The sequence below is a fragment of the Dermochelys coriacea genome, chromosome 3 (genome assembly GCF_009764565.3).
Source record: "Dermochelys coriacea isolate rDerCor1 chromosome 3, rDerCor1.pri.v4, whole genome shotgun sequence".
In the NCBI taxonomy this organism is placed as follows: Eukaryota; Metazoa; Chordata; order Testudines; family Dermochelyidae; genus Dermochelys; species Dermochelys coriacea.
The window spans coordinates 8,898,660-8,916,718 of NC_050070.1; the positions used below are offsets into that span (position 1 = coordinate 8,898,660).

At 44.7% G+C, this 18,059-nt stretch overlaps 1 protein-coding gene across 2 annotated transcripts in view; it reads right to left on the reverse strand.

Annotated features, from left to right (window-relative positions):
- Window positions 1–18,059, reverse strand: part of LOC119853347 (XK-related protein 6) — a 100,985-nt gene that overhangs the window by 20,906 nt on the left and 62,020 nt on the right. For both annotated transcript variants that reach the window (XM_043510086.1, XM_043510085.1), the window contains exon 2: window positions 4,798–4,994. In XM_043510086.1, coding sequence (XP_043366021.1) covers window positions 4,798–4,981 — 184 coding nt within the window. In that variant the 5' untranslated portion in view covers window positions 4,982–4,994. The remainder of the gene's footprint in view (window positions 1–4,797; window positions 4,995–18,059) is intronic.

Sequence of the window (18,059 nt, forward strand, 5' to 3'; positions counted from 1 at the left end):
ACAGGGCTTTTCCATCTCTAGTCCATGCTCTAGAATTGTGCGATACAAAAGTTCCTGTACATAAAGACACCTTTCCCTTGCAGGTTCCCATGAAAACTTTCTAGTAAGAAAAGTGTGGGGGTTCTGCTTGTGAAGAGCAGATGATTTATTTAAACCATCTTTGATGCCTTGATAATCCTGGACTGGAAGAGACAGATGATCCATTGGATCTTCATTCCAGAATAGAAAGGGTAATCTACAGGGTCCTCTATATCCAGCTTTCCTTAGTTATGGGTTGACCTGTATAAATCAGGACGATTTTGCAGAGCAAAGTCACAGATATGCATTAGTTTTGCAGATGCAGGATGGGTTTTGGGGTCTTTTTTTTTTTAAAGCATTCTTGAAGTTCACTAGATTATTTTTTTACCCTGTCGCAAAACAGATCTTGAGCATGGTTTGGAAGGCAGACTGTTGCACAAAGACTTCTGCCATTTTTCAGCATCTATTTAATGTAATTCACCATCAGGCTCACTCCCTTCATACAACAGGGCATCGCACAATCCTTGCTTCTGAGTATCTGCTAGTGTTTGGCTGTTTGTGGGTGGTATTTCAAAAATCGGTGGCCTAACTCTGTTCCCATTGACACAGTGGTAGTTTTACCATGCTCAGTGGGAACAGAGTAGGCCAGTCCTGAACACTTCTGAAAATCCCTCCGTACAGCAAGAAGTTAACTCATTTTCAAACTTGGCTGTCCAAAGGTAGGTATCTACAGCTGAATTTAAGGACCTAAATGGAAACTTGGCAACTAAATAGAGCTGGTTGCAAATTATCCATTGGATTTGGCCTGTTCTGAGATCACAAATCTGGCCTGTTCCAGAACAAATCCTGCTTTCTGGCAGTGTATTCCCTGTTCTATGAATTTACCAACTAGTCTAAGCCAATAAATTTCAGCCTCTGGATAGTTCGTAAATTGTTCTGTTCCACTAGTCCTGTTCATTATTGTGTGTGATAGTTTACCTAAGGATACGTCTACACTGCACAATCCCCTCCGCCCCGCCAGTGAGTCTCAGAGCCTGGGTCAAGTGACTTGGACTGGTGGGACTTGCATTACAAGGCTAAAAAGATCAGTACAGCTGTCCTGGAGGCTGGGCTCTGAAACCCAGTGAGGATGGTGGGTCTCACTGGGAACATCTATGCTGCTATTTCTAGCCCTGAAACATGAGCTCAGGTCAGTTGACCTGAGCTCCGTGACTCACTGCTGTGGGGGAGCAGGTACTCTAAGTCACTTGGCATGATTACCGCACCCTGGCAGGATGACTCAAACTTTTCAACAGGAGAATGAGGACTGGCAAAGAATGAACAGAGACTAGCAAACATGACTATTTGCCCACGACTACCCTGGTTTGCAGGCACACACGAAGACTTACAAATAACAGCTATTATCCAAGCATTCACATGAACAAAACCACAATCGCACAACTGTTTGCAAAGAGGGAAGGACAAGGCATGTGAACAGCCTTTAGGAAAAGTAAGTTTGCAACCACTTTATCCAGCATTCACCCAGCTCCAGTCTAAACACGCAAGGATATAGCTTTAACGTAGAATTAACTTTGGCTTGGCTTACACTTAAAACTTATACCAGCTAAGCTATGTTGGTCAGGGCCAGGGAAAAAACCACACCCTTGGCCAACAGAGCTATACCAACAAACCCCACAATGTAGAGATACAGCTATGCAGATAGAAGAATGGTTCTGTTGACATAGCTAATCTCATTTGGGGAGGTGGTGTTCCTATCCCAGCAGAACTACTGCTGTAGGTGTACACTGAATCTACCCTATGGGGCTATGCCAACATAGCTATACTGGCATGGACTCTATACAGCAAACATAGCTGATAGCTCTTACTTGGGTTTTGCCCCGAACCTCCCTGTCATCCACACATGAAAACCTCTCACCTGAGTTTAGTGGTGCTTCCAACACAAGCTAACTGGCCCAGCTGGGGATGTGCATTAGAGCGCAGCTGCCACTTTCACACAGGCTGGTAACCGCCCACTTTGCAGTGAGGATGCAGGCTAACCACTCACATGCGTATAGTCCTCCACTGCCTTCCCTCTGTTCCCCCCATATGCCCAGAGGGACAGACAAGTTCTCCCACAGTTCACTAACAAAGAATGATAGAGCGGCTCAGCTGACTGCAGTGCAAAGAATCATGGGATAGGACCCCAGAAGTCCCAGTGACATACGGGGGGAGTGTAGCACTCATGAGTACTTAGGGCATCTCTACATTACAGGTGCTACAGTGGCACCTCTGCAGCAACACGACTGTAGTGCTGTAGTTTAGACACTACAGTGACAGAAGGGGGTTTTCCAATGCTGTAGTAAATCAACCCCCGAGAGGCAGTAGCTAGAACAACAGTGGGGGTTAGATTGACCTAAGTACCTCATGCAGAGCAAAATTTTTCACAGACCTGAAAGAGGAAGTTAGGTCGACCTAAGTTTTAGATATAGATCAGACCTTAGTAACTTGGGCAGGGCTTTGCAGTGTGGCTGCACACACCTGGGCTAGGCTAATCCCGGTGCAGCTCACCTGGGCTAACTCTACAGTGAAGACATACCCATAGTTTAGATGCCTAAGTAGTCATTTAAAACCAAACTTTTGGCATTCTGGTTTGAAAAGTGGACCACGCACTTACTGTAACTCTTGCTGTTCCCTTCTTAAATACACAGTAGGTTACATACTATTTATTACAGGAGAAGTATAATGCATGTACCACATAATGTCCCATAGATTTCAACAGGGCGTTGCAAAATTAAGATTTACAGTGAAAATCTTTTTTGGATTAACAGCAGCCAATAGCCAGAATTTTGCAGGATAAGGCTACCCTCAATAGACGTGCAATGCTACTTGTATAGAATACAGAAGCCTCGGTCAGACAAATTCCCAGCAAAAAGTTTACACAAAGCACTCATGACATCAATGGAAGGGCATCAGTGGTTTCTCTAAATCCTATTAAGTCGAGAGGAACCACATGAAAAATTAAATATAGAAACTGCTTATTTTAAAAACTGAAGTGAATTTAGTGTCAAAACCCTTCCCAATGTGTCTTCAGTCATATCTGCTTGCTCTACTGACTATAGTTAGTTGTTACTGCCTTTGCCTGTTATTAGCACTGTACCGTCAATCTTGTCAGGGGTGCACTGGGGTTGAGTCGGGATTTCCAGTGGATTCACAGCCTAAGGGACTAATCCAAGCATGGATGATGAAGCATGGCTCCCAAAAAGCCACACAGGTTTGGGAATAAGTGTTCCCCTCCCATGTGATTTTAAATGGGAGGGGGAAACAGGGGCATTCACTGGCAGTTTTGTTCATGGGCCCACGGCAGAATCAAATCCAGTTTACCCTCTCAAAGCTGGCTTGGGTCTGCAGTACTAACAAATTGTTAGTAACTAAAAAATTGTAATCGGTAGAAGGAGTCAAAGGTCCGCAGGGAGCCAATACATTGAGCAAGACAGTGGGTGACCTTTTCTACACAGTCACTTTTTAATATTACCTCCCTTTCCCTTGTTTTTTTCTCCTTAAGAGAAATCTTGGATGTTACTTTCTTGATGGTTTCTCTTTGTATTTCATTTATTTTTGTATGATAATGTATTTTTGTATTTTTGCACTTGAGGGGGAAAGGTATATACAACCAGATTGAGAAAGTGCCCGCCGATCTTGTACCTTAGCAAGGAACGTGGCATGCTTAGGAAACTCTTCATTCACCAAGCTTTGCAGTACAGATGTTAGCAAAACATGCAGCCCACTCAATGCAGCGAACTGGTCAATGGAGTTGAACCACTTATGCCAGCGGTGAATCTGGTCCTGCATCTACTAAGGCAACAAAGTGTTGCTTAAGACAGGTTTTGCTGTCTTTATATACAACGACAGGTTTCAGAGTAGCAGCTGTTGTTAGTCTGTATTCGCAAAAAGAAAAGGAGTACTTGTGGCACCTTAGAGACTAACAAATTTATTAGAGCATAAGCTTTCGTGAGCTACAGCTCACTTCATCGGATGCATGTGCTCTCCTGCTGGTAATAGCTCACCTTACCTGATCACTCTTGTTACAGTGTGTATGGTGACACCCATTGTTTCATGTTCTCTGTGTATATAAAATCTCCCCACTGTATTTTCCACTGAATGCATCCGATGAAGTGAGCTGTAGCTCACGAAAGCTTATGCTCAAATAAATTTGTTAGTCTCTAAGGTGCCACAAGTATTCCTCTTTTTTTTTTTGAGATAATACAGTTTTTCCCTATTCTTAGACTAGTTCAGAACTGTGGTACCAAAAAGCGTGTTTGAACTCATGGCAAAAGTTGACTTTTTAAGGGTGACCACCTTGTCTGTATCTATGAAACGTAGCACTTTATATAGCACTTTGCACAGTCTAAACAAGGCACAAACATTTACCAGTTAACCCTCACAACACCCCTCTGAGGCAGATATGTTTTATTGTCCCCACTCTGCAGGTGGGAAGACTGAGGCAGAAAAAGATCATGTGATTTACCCAAGACTACACAGCAAGTAAGTGGCAGCACCAGGAGTAGAGCTAAGGAATTCCTGGTGCCCAGCCTTGTGATCACTCCTCATGACCATGCTGGTCTATAAGAGACTGAAGTAGTAGAGTATTTTTTCCAGGACCACGAGCAGAAATTTACTGAGCAAGTGCAGCACGGAGCTGAAACGAGTTTTGTCCAAAGTGCCAGCACCTTCCACGACAGGTTATGTAGTGTGGTCGGTCAACAAAACATCCAACAGCGGCTGAGAAAATGGGCCACTTACATGGTAATGTTTCTGCACGGTTCTTTTGGATCATTATGCAGAGCTGTAGCACCAGTTGGGGCGCGCTCTCCAGGAAAGTCTCCAGGAGGCGCAGCATGTTCACGTCTGCATACTCGTACATCATAGCCCAGTAGAAGCGCCGCTGGTGTTCCTTCCGCCTCTGGCTCTGGATCCCCAGGTACATGGTTCGGATATACCTGCAGCACAGGGAAGGAGCAAGCCAACCATCAGTCATTGGTGACAACAGTTGGCAGGGGTAGGGGAGTCAAATAGCAACCAATAGAATAAGAACCAGTAGGCCAGGAAAGGATAATAGCTCAGAGCAGGAGGGAGAGCTCTCTCTCTACGGAGATGTATCCTATGTAGAGCTTTCTCTGGGGTCGGTCCAAGACTGTGAAACGAACTCCCACAAGATTTAAGAACCACCTCCGACATCACCACTTTCTATACAGCCAAGACTTCAGTAGCCAGCACCCAGCCCAGCAGACATAAAATAAACCAATCCCAAATAAATCCATTCAAACAAACAAGCAAAAAGAAACCTGGCGCAGTTTTCCCATTGGAGAGAAAAGTGAGAGAGAGGAAATCACACGTGGCAAATGCTAGTCACATCATTTAATGCACGGCTGGCTGTGCTCAGATACTATGGTGACCAGGGCAGTATAAGAATGAGAACAGAATAGAATAATCCTGGCAGAATCCGACCCTTCTCTTCAGGCAGGGAAGTCCTAATATTTGCTGACTAAAAGCCACCTTAGCCACTTCCCAAGAACCCAATGAGCTGACCTAATTTCCCTTAGATGGTGCAGCGTGCAGCCACATTGACCTTTAACTCAGAGGAGTGGCTTGCAAAGACTACAGGATGCAGCTTTGGATTAAGACATAGCATCACATCCGGGGACCTAGATCTGCAGCAGGCTGCACCTCCATGTTAAATGTGAGAGCAGCCGCAAGTCACGCTGTAGAACTTCACTGGCCAACCCTGGGAGGCAATAGATGGAGTCAGCAGAAAAAAAACATTACAAACAAAAATGCAAATTCTAAACTACTCTTACAGTTGTTTGAAATGTGCCACCTGAAAGGGGGTTTTCCTTCTTTACATGTTTTTTGGCTGAACTCCTACAATGGTGAATTCAGGAGTGTTTATTTTCCCTCTGAAGGGAAACCAAATGCTTGAAGAGAGAAAGTAGTGGAAGTAATTGTTGGATTTTTTTGAAGAGGACTGAGAGACAGATTTGGGGCTGCTTGGCAATACTTGGTGAATTCTGTATATTGACCTGATTATTGAGAGGAGATGTTTATTGTGTGAATATTTTGGTTAGTCTAATAGGGCACTGTAAGGGGGAAAAAAGCAGGAAGTGGGGGAAATGGCTTAAACATTAGTCACTTTTCAGCACTTCTGAGAGTTAAGAGACGAAGCCAGGACAGGAAATGGCCCGCGAATATAGAAGAGCAAAAACTGTGGCAGGTTTAAAAGGAACACTCTCAGGGGATAGAGGAGGAGGACAGTAGTTGTTCGGAGACACAGATACCTCCTATGGGTATCTGAAGAAGGTAGGCCTGCCCAGGTTCCTGTCAGGGGCTGCCGATCCTCTAAGAAAAACGTGTGCAGGCTGCTTGTTGTTTGAACAGCCTTTTCCCCTCTGACAATCTAAAAGATTTGTTCCTACAGCAAAACTAGACAATAATTATCTGGTCACTGTATAGCACGGATCTAAGACACCCTAGGGGAAGAACTAACTGCTGGTGCCAGAACTCAGATGTGCAGGGTAAGGACAGTTGATAGACAGGGTACGGAAGCCTGGGAAGAACTGAGAAATTTCACTTCAGGAGAGGCAAAGGCACGAGGTCTAAGATCTGAGGGGGTGCACTCAGAAGGTGCGTCTACACAGCACACTAAGCCTGGCCTCCTGACTCAGGTTTGGGCCCGAGACCCCCTTCCATCCACACAAAAGCAGTCTGACTCAGGTCAACAAGCACCTAGGTCTTAGGACCTTGTGGGAGGAGGGCAGTCAAAGCCCGCATCTTGCTGTGATGTGGGTCTAAGCCCTCTTGTTCGGCAGTGTGCAGGCAGCTCAAGTAGGGTTGCCAACTTTCTAATCACACAAAACCAAACACCCTTGTCCCTCCCCCTTCCCAGCCCCATCCTGGAGACCCTGCCCCTTCCAAGGCCCTATTCCCCACCCCCTGCTCACCCCATTCCCCTGTTGCTTATTTTCCCCCACCCTCACTCACTTTTGCCGGGCTGGGGCGGGGGTTGGGGTGCGGAAGGGGATGAGGGCTCTGGCTGGAAGTGTGGGCTCTGGGGTGGGGCCAGAAATGAGGGGTTCAGGGTGCAGCAGGGGTGTCCGGACTGGGGCAGATGGTTGGGGTGAGTGTGGGGCATGAGGGTCGATTCTCAAATACTTCACGGACTATTTCATTTCATTTATTTTAAAGCTGGTTTCCCTGAATAGTTCCATTAATACATTTCTCTTGATATTGGATCTGACAAAACCTGTTCTTTGTCTGAATACAAAACCTCTACCTTTTGCACAGACGCTAACTGATTAGACACCTTGATTTTGAATGGTACAAACATGACAAGGACTGGAATATACTAAAGAGTTATATTGGTATAACTATATCAGTTAGGGATGTGATTTTTTGCCAGTATAGAGTTATGTGGGTAAAAGCCCTAATACAGACCCTGAAAGCAGGATTGTCTGTCTATGTAGACTCCCTCCTCAGGCCCTATGCTACCAGCACTTCCAGCTATCTTCGAGACACCACTGACTTCCTGAGGAAACTACAATCCATCGGTGATTTTCCTAAAAACACCATCCTGGCCACTATGGATGTGGAAGCCTCTACACCAGGATTCCACACAAAGATGGACTACAAGCCGTCAGGAACAGCATCCCCGATAATGTCATGGCAAACCTGGTGGCTGAACTTTGTGACTTTGTCTTCACCCATAACTATTTCACATTTGGGGACAATGTATACCTTCAAATCAGCGGCACTGCGATGGGTACCCGCATGGCCCCACAGCATGCCACCATTTTTATGGCTGACTTAGAACAACGCTTCCTCAGCTCTCGTCTCCTAATGCCCCTACTCTACTTACGTTACATTGATGACATCTTCATCATCTGGACCCATGGAAAAGAAGCCCTTGAGGAATTCCACCATGATTTCAACAATTTCCATCCCACCATCAAGCTCAGTCTGGACCAGTCCACACAAGTGATCCACTTCCTGGACACTATAGTGCTAATAAGCGAAGGTCACATAACCACCACCTTATACCGGAAACCTACTGACCTCTATTCCTATCTACATGCTTCATCTTTCACCCAGACCACACCACACGATCCATTGTCTACAGCGAAGCTCTACAATATAACCGCATTTGCTCCAACCCCTCAGACAGAGACAAACACCTACAAGATCTCTTTCATGCATTCTTACAACTACAATACCCACCTGCTGAAGTGAAGAAACAGATTGACAGAGCCAGAAGAGTACCCAGAAGTCACATACTACAGGACAGGCCCAACAAAGAAAATAATAGAACGCCACTAGCCATCACCTTCAGCCCCCAATTAAAACCTCTCCAACGCATCATCAAGGATCTACAACCTGAAGGATGACCCATCACTCTCACAGATCTTGGGAGACAGGCCAGTCCTTGCTTACAGACAGCCCCCCAACCTGAAGCAAATACTCACCAGCAACCACACACCACACAACAGAACCACTAACCCAGGAACCTATCCTTGCAACAAAGCCCGTTGCCAACTCTGTCCACATATCTATTCAGGGGACACCATCATAGCCACACTATCAGAGGCTCATTCAGCTGCACATCTACCAATGTGCTATATGCCATCATGTGCCAGCAATGCCCCTCTGCCATGTACATTGGTCAAACTGGACTGTCTCTACGTAAAAGAATAAATGGGCACAAATCAGACGTCAAGAATTATAACATTCAAAAAGCAGTTGGAGAACACTTCAGTCTCTTTAGTCACTCGATTACAGACCTAAAAGTTGCAATTCTTCAACAAAAAAACTTCAAAAAACAGACTCCAACAAGAGATTGCTGAATTGGAATTAATTTGCAAACTGGATACAATTAACTTAGGCTTGAATAGAGACTGGGAGTGGATGGGTCATTACACAAGTAAACTATTTCCCCATGTTTCAGAGTAGCAGCCGTGTTAGTCTGTATTCGCAAAAAGAAAAGGAGTACTTGTGGCACCTTAGAGACTAACAAATTTATAAGAGCATAAGCTTTCGTGAGCTACCCCGTCCACCTCCCACTGTTCCTCAGACGTTCTTGTCAACTGCTGGAAATGGCCCACCTTGATTATCATTATAAAAGGTTTTTTCCCCCCGCTCTCCTGCTGGTAGTAGCTCACCTTAAGTGATCACTCTCATTACAGTGTGTATGGTAACACCTATTGTTTCATGTTCTCTATGTATATAAATCTCCCCACTGTATTTTCCACTGAATGCATCCGATGAAGTGAGCTGTAGCTCACGAAAGCTTATGCTCAAAAAAATTTGTTAGTCTCTAAGGTGCCACAAGTACTCCTTTTCTTTTTGCGAATACAGACTAACACAGCTGCTACTCTGAAACCACTACAGATAGTTATACTGCTATAGAAAGACCTTTTACTAGCTAATTCTCTTTCTTGAGCCAGAATTAACTATACAATTAACACTGTTATACCAATATAGCAGCACATACATATGTTTTTGGGCAGCAGAAGTATTCCCTGCTTTGACTATACCAATATAGTTAAAGAAACCCAAAGAAAAGAAAAAAGAACCATAACATTTCATCCCAGATGTGTTGTTATTGGCCTCGATTTTCAAAAACAGGAGCCTAAAGTTAGACTCCTAAATCTTTATTTAGGCACCAAAGTAAATGGCTAATTTTCAAAAGTGCTAAGCATCATGAAGCTACAATTGACTTCAGTGCGAGCTGTGGAGTGTTCTGCGCTTTTGAAAACCATACTATTTATTTAAGAGCCCAATTATGTATTCAGGAACCTAACTTTAGTCTCCTATTTTTGCAAATTTTGGCTAATATTTTAAATACAGGCCCCAGCAGGACATCGTGCCATATAACTAATATGGGGGAGGGTTTAGAGACAACTTTCTTTAAAACACAAATAGGGCTGGCTATTCGCTTTGCTCTGGCAGATGTCCCAGAATTCCTATTGGCACAATTACCATCATCATTACTTACTACTTAAGCTGCAGTAGTACCAACATGTTCCAGGCAAATTCACTACAGCCCTGCCTCCAAGGAGCGTTTCTTAAAAGTCAGAGCCATATGCGCTGAAAACCAAAAAGTTAGTCAAACAGCATTTGATTGGAGCTCCAAGACAGCTCCATAAGGCAGAGAGGGATTTCACTTCCCATCCTAAGTGCCTTCTACACACTCTCATAACTAAGCAGGGCCAGGACTTGGACAGGAGATGAAGTATCAAATTCGTGTGACATGAGTAGGCTGAATTTTCTTCTGTTACTCTGGTGTCAATCCGGAGTGACTCGTTGACCACAGTGGAGTTATTTGATAAACAAAAGGCAGGATCTGGCCCCACAGTGTGACTGTGTGAGTAAGGTGAGCAGGATTTGGCTCCCAGTGTAAGGGAAACCCAAGTGTTGTAGGAAATGATGCGGGTGATGCCCCATGCAGGTGACAAAATAACTTAGATAACATGGAGATGAGTGCAGCATAAATGCTTAGAGACTAGATTATATAGAGGGCCAGTTTATATTGATAGACAGGTTTCAAAGTAGCAGTCGTGTTAGTCTGTATTCGCAAAAAAGAAAAGGAGTACTTGTGGCACCTTAGAGACTAACAAATGTATTTGAGCATAAGCTTTTGTGAGCTACATGAAGCTACATGGGAGCTTTCGTGAGCTACATGAAGTGAGCTCCTTTTCTTTTTTATTGATAGACAGATGCTCTGAATATCTGATTCTACAGTCTTTGCTCGTGAGTGGTTCCTTCTCAGGCAAGTGGCTTCAATTTAAACCAATAAGGATTCCAGGTACGAATAAAGGTTGAGCAGTAACGAAGCAGAGTGTCAGCATAGTAATGCTGTCTCTTTGGTAAGACATAACCCACAGGTCTTGACTATTCGTGATAATTAGCTGCCCCAGAGAACCCAAAGCACTGAGCAGCATTGGAGATCTCTGGATATCAGGAATTGCAGAAGCCCTAAGAGAGCTGGACGTGCCAGAAACCTTGCAAAACATTCAAGCCACCACCTGAAACACAGACTCACGACCCCGCTAGCTCGTGAAAGGCAGCCAAGAACAACAGAGCCCACTGCTAATAGAAATGATCATCACCCCCTTCAGAGCACTGAACCGGCCATCCTCCCTGAAAAATACGAGACCTCGCCCAACCCTGTCGACACCCACGCTCAGTGCAGAAGATCTGTCCAGCTGCTCCCTTGCTGTTCTCCAGACTCCCACCCCTGTGCAAAAATCAACCAGAAAAGAGCAGCAACCAAAGTTCAGCAACATGTAACCTCTGCCAAGCTCCTGGATGCTTCCCAACTGGGCTTCAGACTGCGGCACAGCGTGAAGAAAGCCTTGGTCCCCTCAGAGAGGAACTTCTCCTGGCACTAGATAAAAGCCATATCCCAGTGATCACACTTCTCTGCTCCTGTTCCCCTAAAGCTTCTCCTGTGGGGGGGTCCCATGGGGATCCATCCTTTCTCCCCTTCTCTTCAGTATCTACAAGAGCCTACTTGGAGAGCTGGGATGGCACTGTAGGCCAACAGTACATCAACTCCTCCCCGCGGTTCATCTCATTTTCCACAGCGTGACCAGCACCATCCCGAGGCTGTCACATAGCCTAGAGCAAATCAGTTCTGCGATGAAGAGCAGCTGGCTCAAACTAAACCCAGGCAAGGCAGAAGTGTTGCTGGTCTGAATGGGGAATTAGACGGCACTCTCTCCTCTCCTTCCACAGAAGGCATCTGCTGTAAGACTTTCCTCTTCAGCAAGGAATTCCTCCAACAGAGAATCTATGAAACAGGGAGAGGAGAAGGAAAGCTCATTCCCTGAAGTCCAATATGGCCTTCACCATGCTAATTACCTGGGAAATGATACGCAAAGAAATCCCCAAGACAGACAGAGACAGACAGACAGACAGACAGACAAAGTACTACTTTCCACTGCCTGTCATTTATTTCTACATTGTCTAACCAGGGGTCCAAAGTCAGAGAGGTTTAAAAGTCTTCTCTATGAGAGCCCTGAAGGAGAGCAGCGGTGACAACTAGCAGTCCCCATTTGATGCCAACCCAAAGTATTGGAAAATCATGAGTCAGCAACCCCCTACTCCCAAATAATGATTGACTTAGAAATCATGAGATTTTAATTAATACATTATTTGCTTTCTGAGTTTTGATCCTATAGAAGTCACATTTTAATGCTTTTCTCCACAGCCATGAGGACTATAATTTTACTTTTATTATTTAAATGGAAGCTGAGATTCTCACGTAATCCCATGACTTCAGGAGCTGGGGCTTTAAGAAAACACAAGACTCGTGATCAGATCCTGAGAGTCTTATGGAGTCCAGCTAGATTTAATTGTAACTTTCAGCCTCTACTTGCTTGGAACTATCTTTCTCTTTTCACATGAATATCACCGCTGCTCTTCCCACCTACTGATCATCTCTTGTTCACTACCGAGATGTCAACTCCCACCTTTGATAATGCCAGCCTCCATCACACACTTGTTAAATTTTCAAACACCTTTGTGCCTTTTACCATGCTGTCCCCCATCCACCAGGCTTCGGAGTCTCCCCATAAACATCCCCAAGTCACCACATTGTCTTCCTTCAAATCCCTCCACAAAACTCTCCTCATTCATGGTGCCTACAACAAACTTGACAACAGTTAGGCTGCAGGAGTGTTGATATCACTGCTCACCATGCTGATCAATATTGTCTCATTGTTTCCTGTACTCCCTAATGTGCCCATCTGTATCCATCTGTTGTCTCTTGTCTTATGCTTAGAAGATAAGCTTTTAGGGGTAGGGATTGTCTTTTTGGTCTGTGTTTGTACAGCACCTAGCGCAATGGGGTCCTGGTCCATGACTCCTAGGTGCTATGACAATACAAATCAATAATAAAGAATAATAACAACAATACTAATAAAACCAAGTCATAATTGGAATACAAGTGAAAACTGCAAAGACACAGAACAATAACAGGAATGAAATGGTGATCGCTGCCTATGACAGCTATCAGTACTTCCAGGAGAGAGCCATTGCATGAGAATATGGTGCATTTCTGTAGCACCTTTAATTGCGCATCAGCCGCCCATGTTGCTGGTCTGTTGGTAAGGGAGGCAATCAGGGGTCCGACTGTTAGCTGCAATATTATTATTTTTTAAATAAATGAATCATAAATTTCTGTTTCTGGGTTTGATAGCAGGGGGTGTGGAGTGGGGGATGTATTAATCTACTGGTAGTTAATTGCCATGACATCTCATCAGCAGATGCTGCTGCTAATGCTTGGAAAGCATAATTATCCCTGACTGCAAATAGCAAGCTTAGAAGTTCACTCTCTCTTTCTCTTGAGCGCTGCAGATGAAATGGCTATTCCTTGGAATCGTGCAGATGGGATCAAAACGGAGGCTACCCAACTCCATCTTTATAACAGGATTCCCACTATATTTGCATCTAATAGGTTATTGGTCTAGATTCTCTCCTGGGGTGAACTGACTTCAATGGAGCTACATTAATTTACATCAGCTTAGAATTTGCCCACCGTTTTTCATCATAACGAATAAAAAAAAGGCTAATAGAAAGATATGGCAACAGGGAAGCAAGATGGTAAATTAAACAATTACTCTACTTAAAAACAAAATCAAAGCTACAATTAAGATGACATGCAGTGTGAACATTTTGTGCATGGTTACAAAGCTCTGAGCAATCATTAATTAGACTCAGAGAATTATTATTTATTATTTGTATTATTGCACCATATAGGAGCCCCAGTCATGGACCGGGACTAGGTGCCGTACAAACACAGAACAAAAAAGACAGGGATGTCAGAGGCTATTGATATTTTCAAACATACAGTCCGTAAAAAATTCATCCATATTAAAATAGATAAAATCATTGCTTTCCACTCTGTCCTGAACTCACAGCAATGGGCTTGGCTGCACTGAATCGGGTAGTTATTTCCAAGCACCGTAATGTTATAACAGTGTAGCAGCTCAGATCAAAACCAGGCCATATGCCACGGATCTCTGGAACTGTTTTGATGCCTACATGATTCCCTATATGCGTACACTTCTGTGGACCTCTCGTATCACTGCCATGTCAAAAACAAACAAGGACAACATAAGAACTTTGCGGGGAAAGCGTGTGCAGTGGACAATTTCCTCCTTTAATCTGATTCTACTTCCATATACAGTAGTCATCACGGCCATAATTTTCAAAAAGTTCACAGTGATTTTGGCTGCCTCTTTTCTGATGAGCTGTGCTTTCTGGAGTTCTCCAGTTCTGCACCCAAAAATGGAGGCATCCAAAACCACTGAGTACTTGAGAAAGTCTGTATTTTTTATTTAAAAATTAATATTTGAACTCCAAAACCTCAACAAGAAGCCCGTTCATCATAAGAACATAAGAACAGCCATAGTAGATCAGACCAAAGGTCCATCAAGCCCGGTATCTTGTCCTTTGACAGTGGCCAATGGTAGGTGCCCCAAAGGGAATGAACAGACAGGTAATCATTGCATGCCGTCACCCAGTCTCAGCTTCTGGCAAACAGAGGCTAGGGAGACCATTCCTGCCCATCCTGGCTAATAGCCATTGATGGATCTGTCCTCCACGAAACTATTTAGCTCCCTTTTGAACCCCGTTATAGTATTGGCCTTCACAACATCCTCTGGCAAGAAGTTCCACTTTATAAATTCATCTGACATTGTCCATTTCATATATCCTCTGTCGAGTAACCTGGTCTAGCTTCATAGTATAATTACCCTTAGCTCATTTAATTGCTTCAATCACCTATCACTTAAGAGTAAACAGTGAATAATCATAGAATCATAGGATTGGAAGGGACCTGTAGAGGTCATCCAGTCCAGTCCCTGGCACTCATGACAGGACAAGTATTATCTAGACCATTCCTGAGGTGTGTTTCTCGAGCCATGTTTAGGTTATTTATCCAGAATACCATCGAACGGAAACCAAGACTGGTTTATACTTTGAGGGTACATCTACACTGCAAAAATAACGCCATGGCAGCAAGTCTCAGACACAGGGTTAGCTGAGTCAGTATCCCGGCGCTTCAATTACAGGGCTAACAATAGCAGCGAAGATGTCCTAGCTGGGGCTGGAGCATGGGCTCTGAAACCTGTCACGGGGGCTGGGAGGCTCCAGCCCAAGCGGGAATGTTGACACTGCTATTTTTCACTCTGTAGCATGAGCTCTGTGAGCTTGAGTCAGTTGTGCTGGGTTCTGAAACTCATTGCTGTGGGGTTTGGGTTTGTTTCTTTGGGTTTTTTTGCAGTGCCGATGTCCCCTGAGGGGCTTAAATCCTGTAAAACTCAATTGTTCCTCTGCACCTTCCAGGATTGGATCTGTAAATTACTCAGAGCTGGACAGCCACATGCAAAGGTTTGCTGCATGCTGGGGATTCTTTTCTAATTTCTACTATTCATTACTTTATTTTCAGAAGAGCTCAGCATTCCCCAACTCTGCCCCTACTGAAGCCAAGAGCACTGTTAAGACAAAGCCGCAGGTTTTTCAATATGTGTCCCATAGGTGACAAAATCATATGTGCAAACATGAAATGAGATATTTTAGCAGGAATAACTATTTACCTTCCATTTGTTTTCAAGAAATATTATTTTCAATCTATAATCTGGTTGAGATAATGTTTTGCTGATCCACTGTTGTGGAAGCAGCGAACAGAGGACAGGCAAAGAGAGGGAGTTTGCCTGGGAGCCATCCAAGAAGAGCTACAGTGAGTGCTGCATTAGGGGGCTGGTGGGGTGAATATCCGAGAGTCCGTCTGCTGTGACCATTTGTTTGACTGGAGCTAGTTGTAGGGACTGTTTGACTGTGTGTTTATTTGTTTGAAAAGTGGGAATTGAGAGTGTTTGTTCCAGGTGGGCCTTGAGTGGTTGATTGGAGCGAAGACTTTGAGACGGGCCAACTGCTTTGGGCCAGCAGACTTATAAAAAAAGCAGCCAGTTGCAAGCCAAGTGATCAGTGAAAAGATTTCACTCCATGCATCTGAAGAAGTGGGTTTTTTACCCACAAAAGCGTATGCCCAAATAAATCTGTTAGTCTTTAAAGTGCCACCAGACTCCTTGTTGTTTTTGTGAACAGAGGACAGGCAAACAGAGGGAGTTTGCCTGGGGGGAGTTTCCACAGAGGATTTTTTTTTTTTTTTGGCCTTTCAGGCTTCTGTGAGAGCAGTAAATACAATGTCTGAAGGGGCTCTAAGAAGGAAGACAATATGGATAGTGAGCGATCAGCTGTTGTGACCTGCACAGGATGTGCCATGTTTGTCTTTCTCCCTGAGGACAGAACAGACTTTGTCTGTACAAAGTGGAAGCTGGTCTCCGTATTGGAAGAGAAGGTTAAAGGACCAAAGACCCAAGTATCAACCCTGCATTGCATCAGAGAAAATAAAGATTTTCTGGATAGAAGTCAGCATTTGGTACTGCATATACAGCATGCTGAAGAATCAGAGAGGGCACTGCAGAACAGGGAAGAAAATTGGCAGCATGTGATCTCCAGAAGAAGAAAAAGGAGAACACATGTATCCCCAATGCAGATAAAGGTAAGAAACCGATTTCAGGCTCTCTGCACAGGTACCATGTCAGAGAATGCTTTGGAAGAGTCATCTGAGGGAAGGGATCAGAAGGAGACCCCATCGACTGGAAGGCATGGGATGCATTGTCCTAGGGATGGGGGTTCCGCAACCACCACTCCCAAGAGGAGGAGATGGGTGGTGGTGGTCGGGGACTCCCTCCTAAGGAGGATGGAGTCATCCATCTGCCATCCAGACCGGGAAACTCGAGAAGTGTGTTGCTTGCCTGGAGCTAGAATTCAGGATGTGACTGAGTGTCTGCCAAGACTGATCAAGCCCTAGGACCGCTACCCCTTCCTACTTCTCCACGTGGGCACCAATGATACTGCCAAGAATGACCTTGAATGGGTCACTGCAGGCTACATGGCTCTGGGAAGAAGGATAAAGGAGTTTGAGGTGCAAGTTGTGTTTGCATCCATCCTCTCAGTTGAAGGAAAAGGCCCAGGTAGGGACCATCAAACTGTGGAGGTAAATGCATGGTTATGCAAGTGGTGTCGGAGAGAGGGCTTTGGATTCTTCAACCATGGGATGTTGTTCCAGGAAGAAGGATTGCCAGGAAGAGAGGAGATCCACCTAACGAAGAGAGGGAAGAGCATCTTCCCTGGCAGGCTTTCTAACCTAGTGAGAAGGGCTTTAAATTAGGTTCACCAGGGGATGGTGACCTAAGTCCAGAGGTAAGTGGGGAAGTGGGATACTGGGAGGAAACACAAGGAGGAGGGTGCAATAGAGGATGCTTCCTGATTTATACTGAGAAAGTAGGGCAATCGTCTAGGTATCTTAGGTGCCTGTACACGAACGCAAGAAGTCTGGGAAATAAGCAGGAAGAATTGGATGTCCTGGCACAGTCAAGGAACTATGAAGTGATTGGAATAACAGAGACTTGGTGGGGTAACTCACATGACTAGATCATTGTTGAGAGTCTTTGGGTTAAGTTTAGAGGCTAGAGCAAGAAGGGTCATGTGGTGGGTGTCTGCTATAGACCACCGGACCAGGAGGATGGGGTAGACAAGGCTTTCTTCAGACAACTAACAGAAGTTTCCAGATTACAGGCCCTGGTTCTAATGGGGGACTTCAATCACCCTGACATCTGCTGGGAAAGCAATACAGCAGCACACAGACAATCCCCCAGGAAGTTTTTGGAAAGTGTTTGGGGACAACTCCCTGGTGCAAGTGCTGGAGGAACCAACCATGCTCCTCCTGACCTGCTGCTCACAAACAGGGAAGAATTGGTAGGGGAAGTAGAAGTGGATGGCAATCTGGGCAGCGGTGACCATGAGATGGTCAAGTTCAGGATCCTAACAAAAGGAAGAAAGGAGAGCAGCAGAATATGAACCCTGGACTTCAGAAAAGCAGACTTTGATTCCCTCAGGGAACTGATGGGCACGATCCCCTGGGAGGCTAATATGATGGGGAA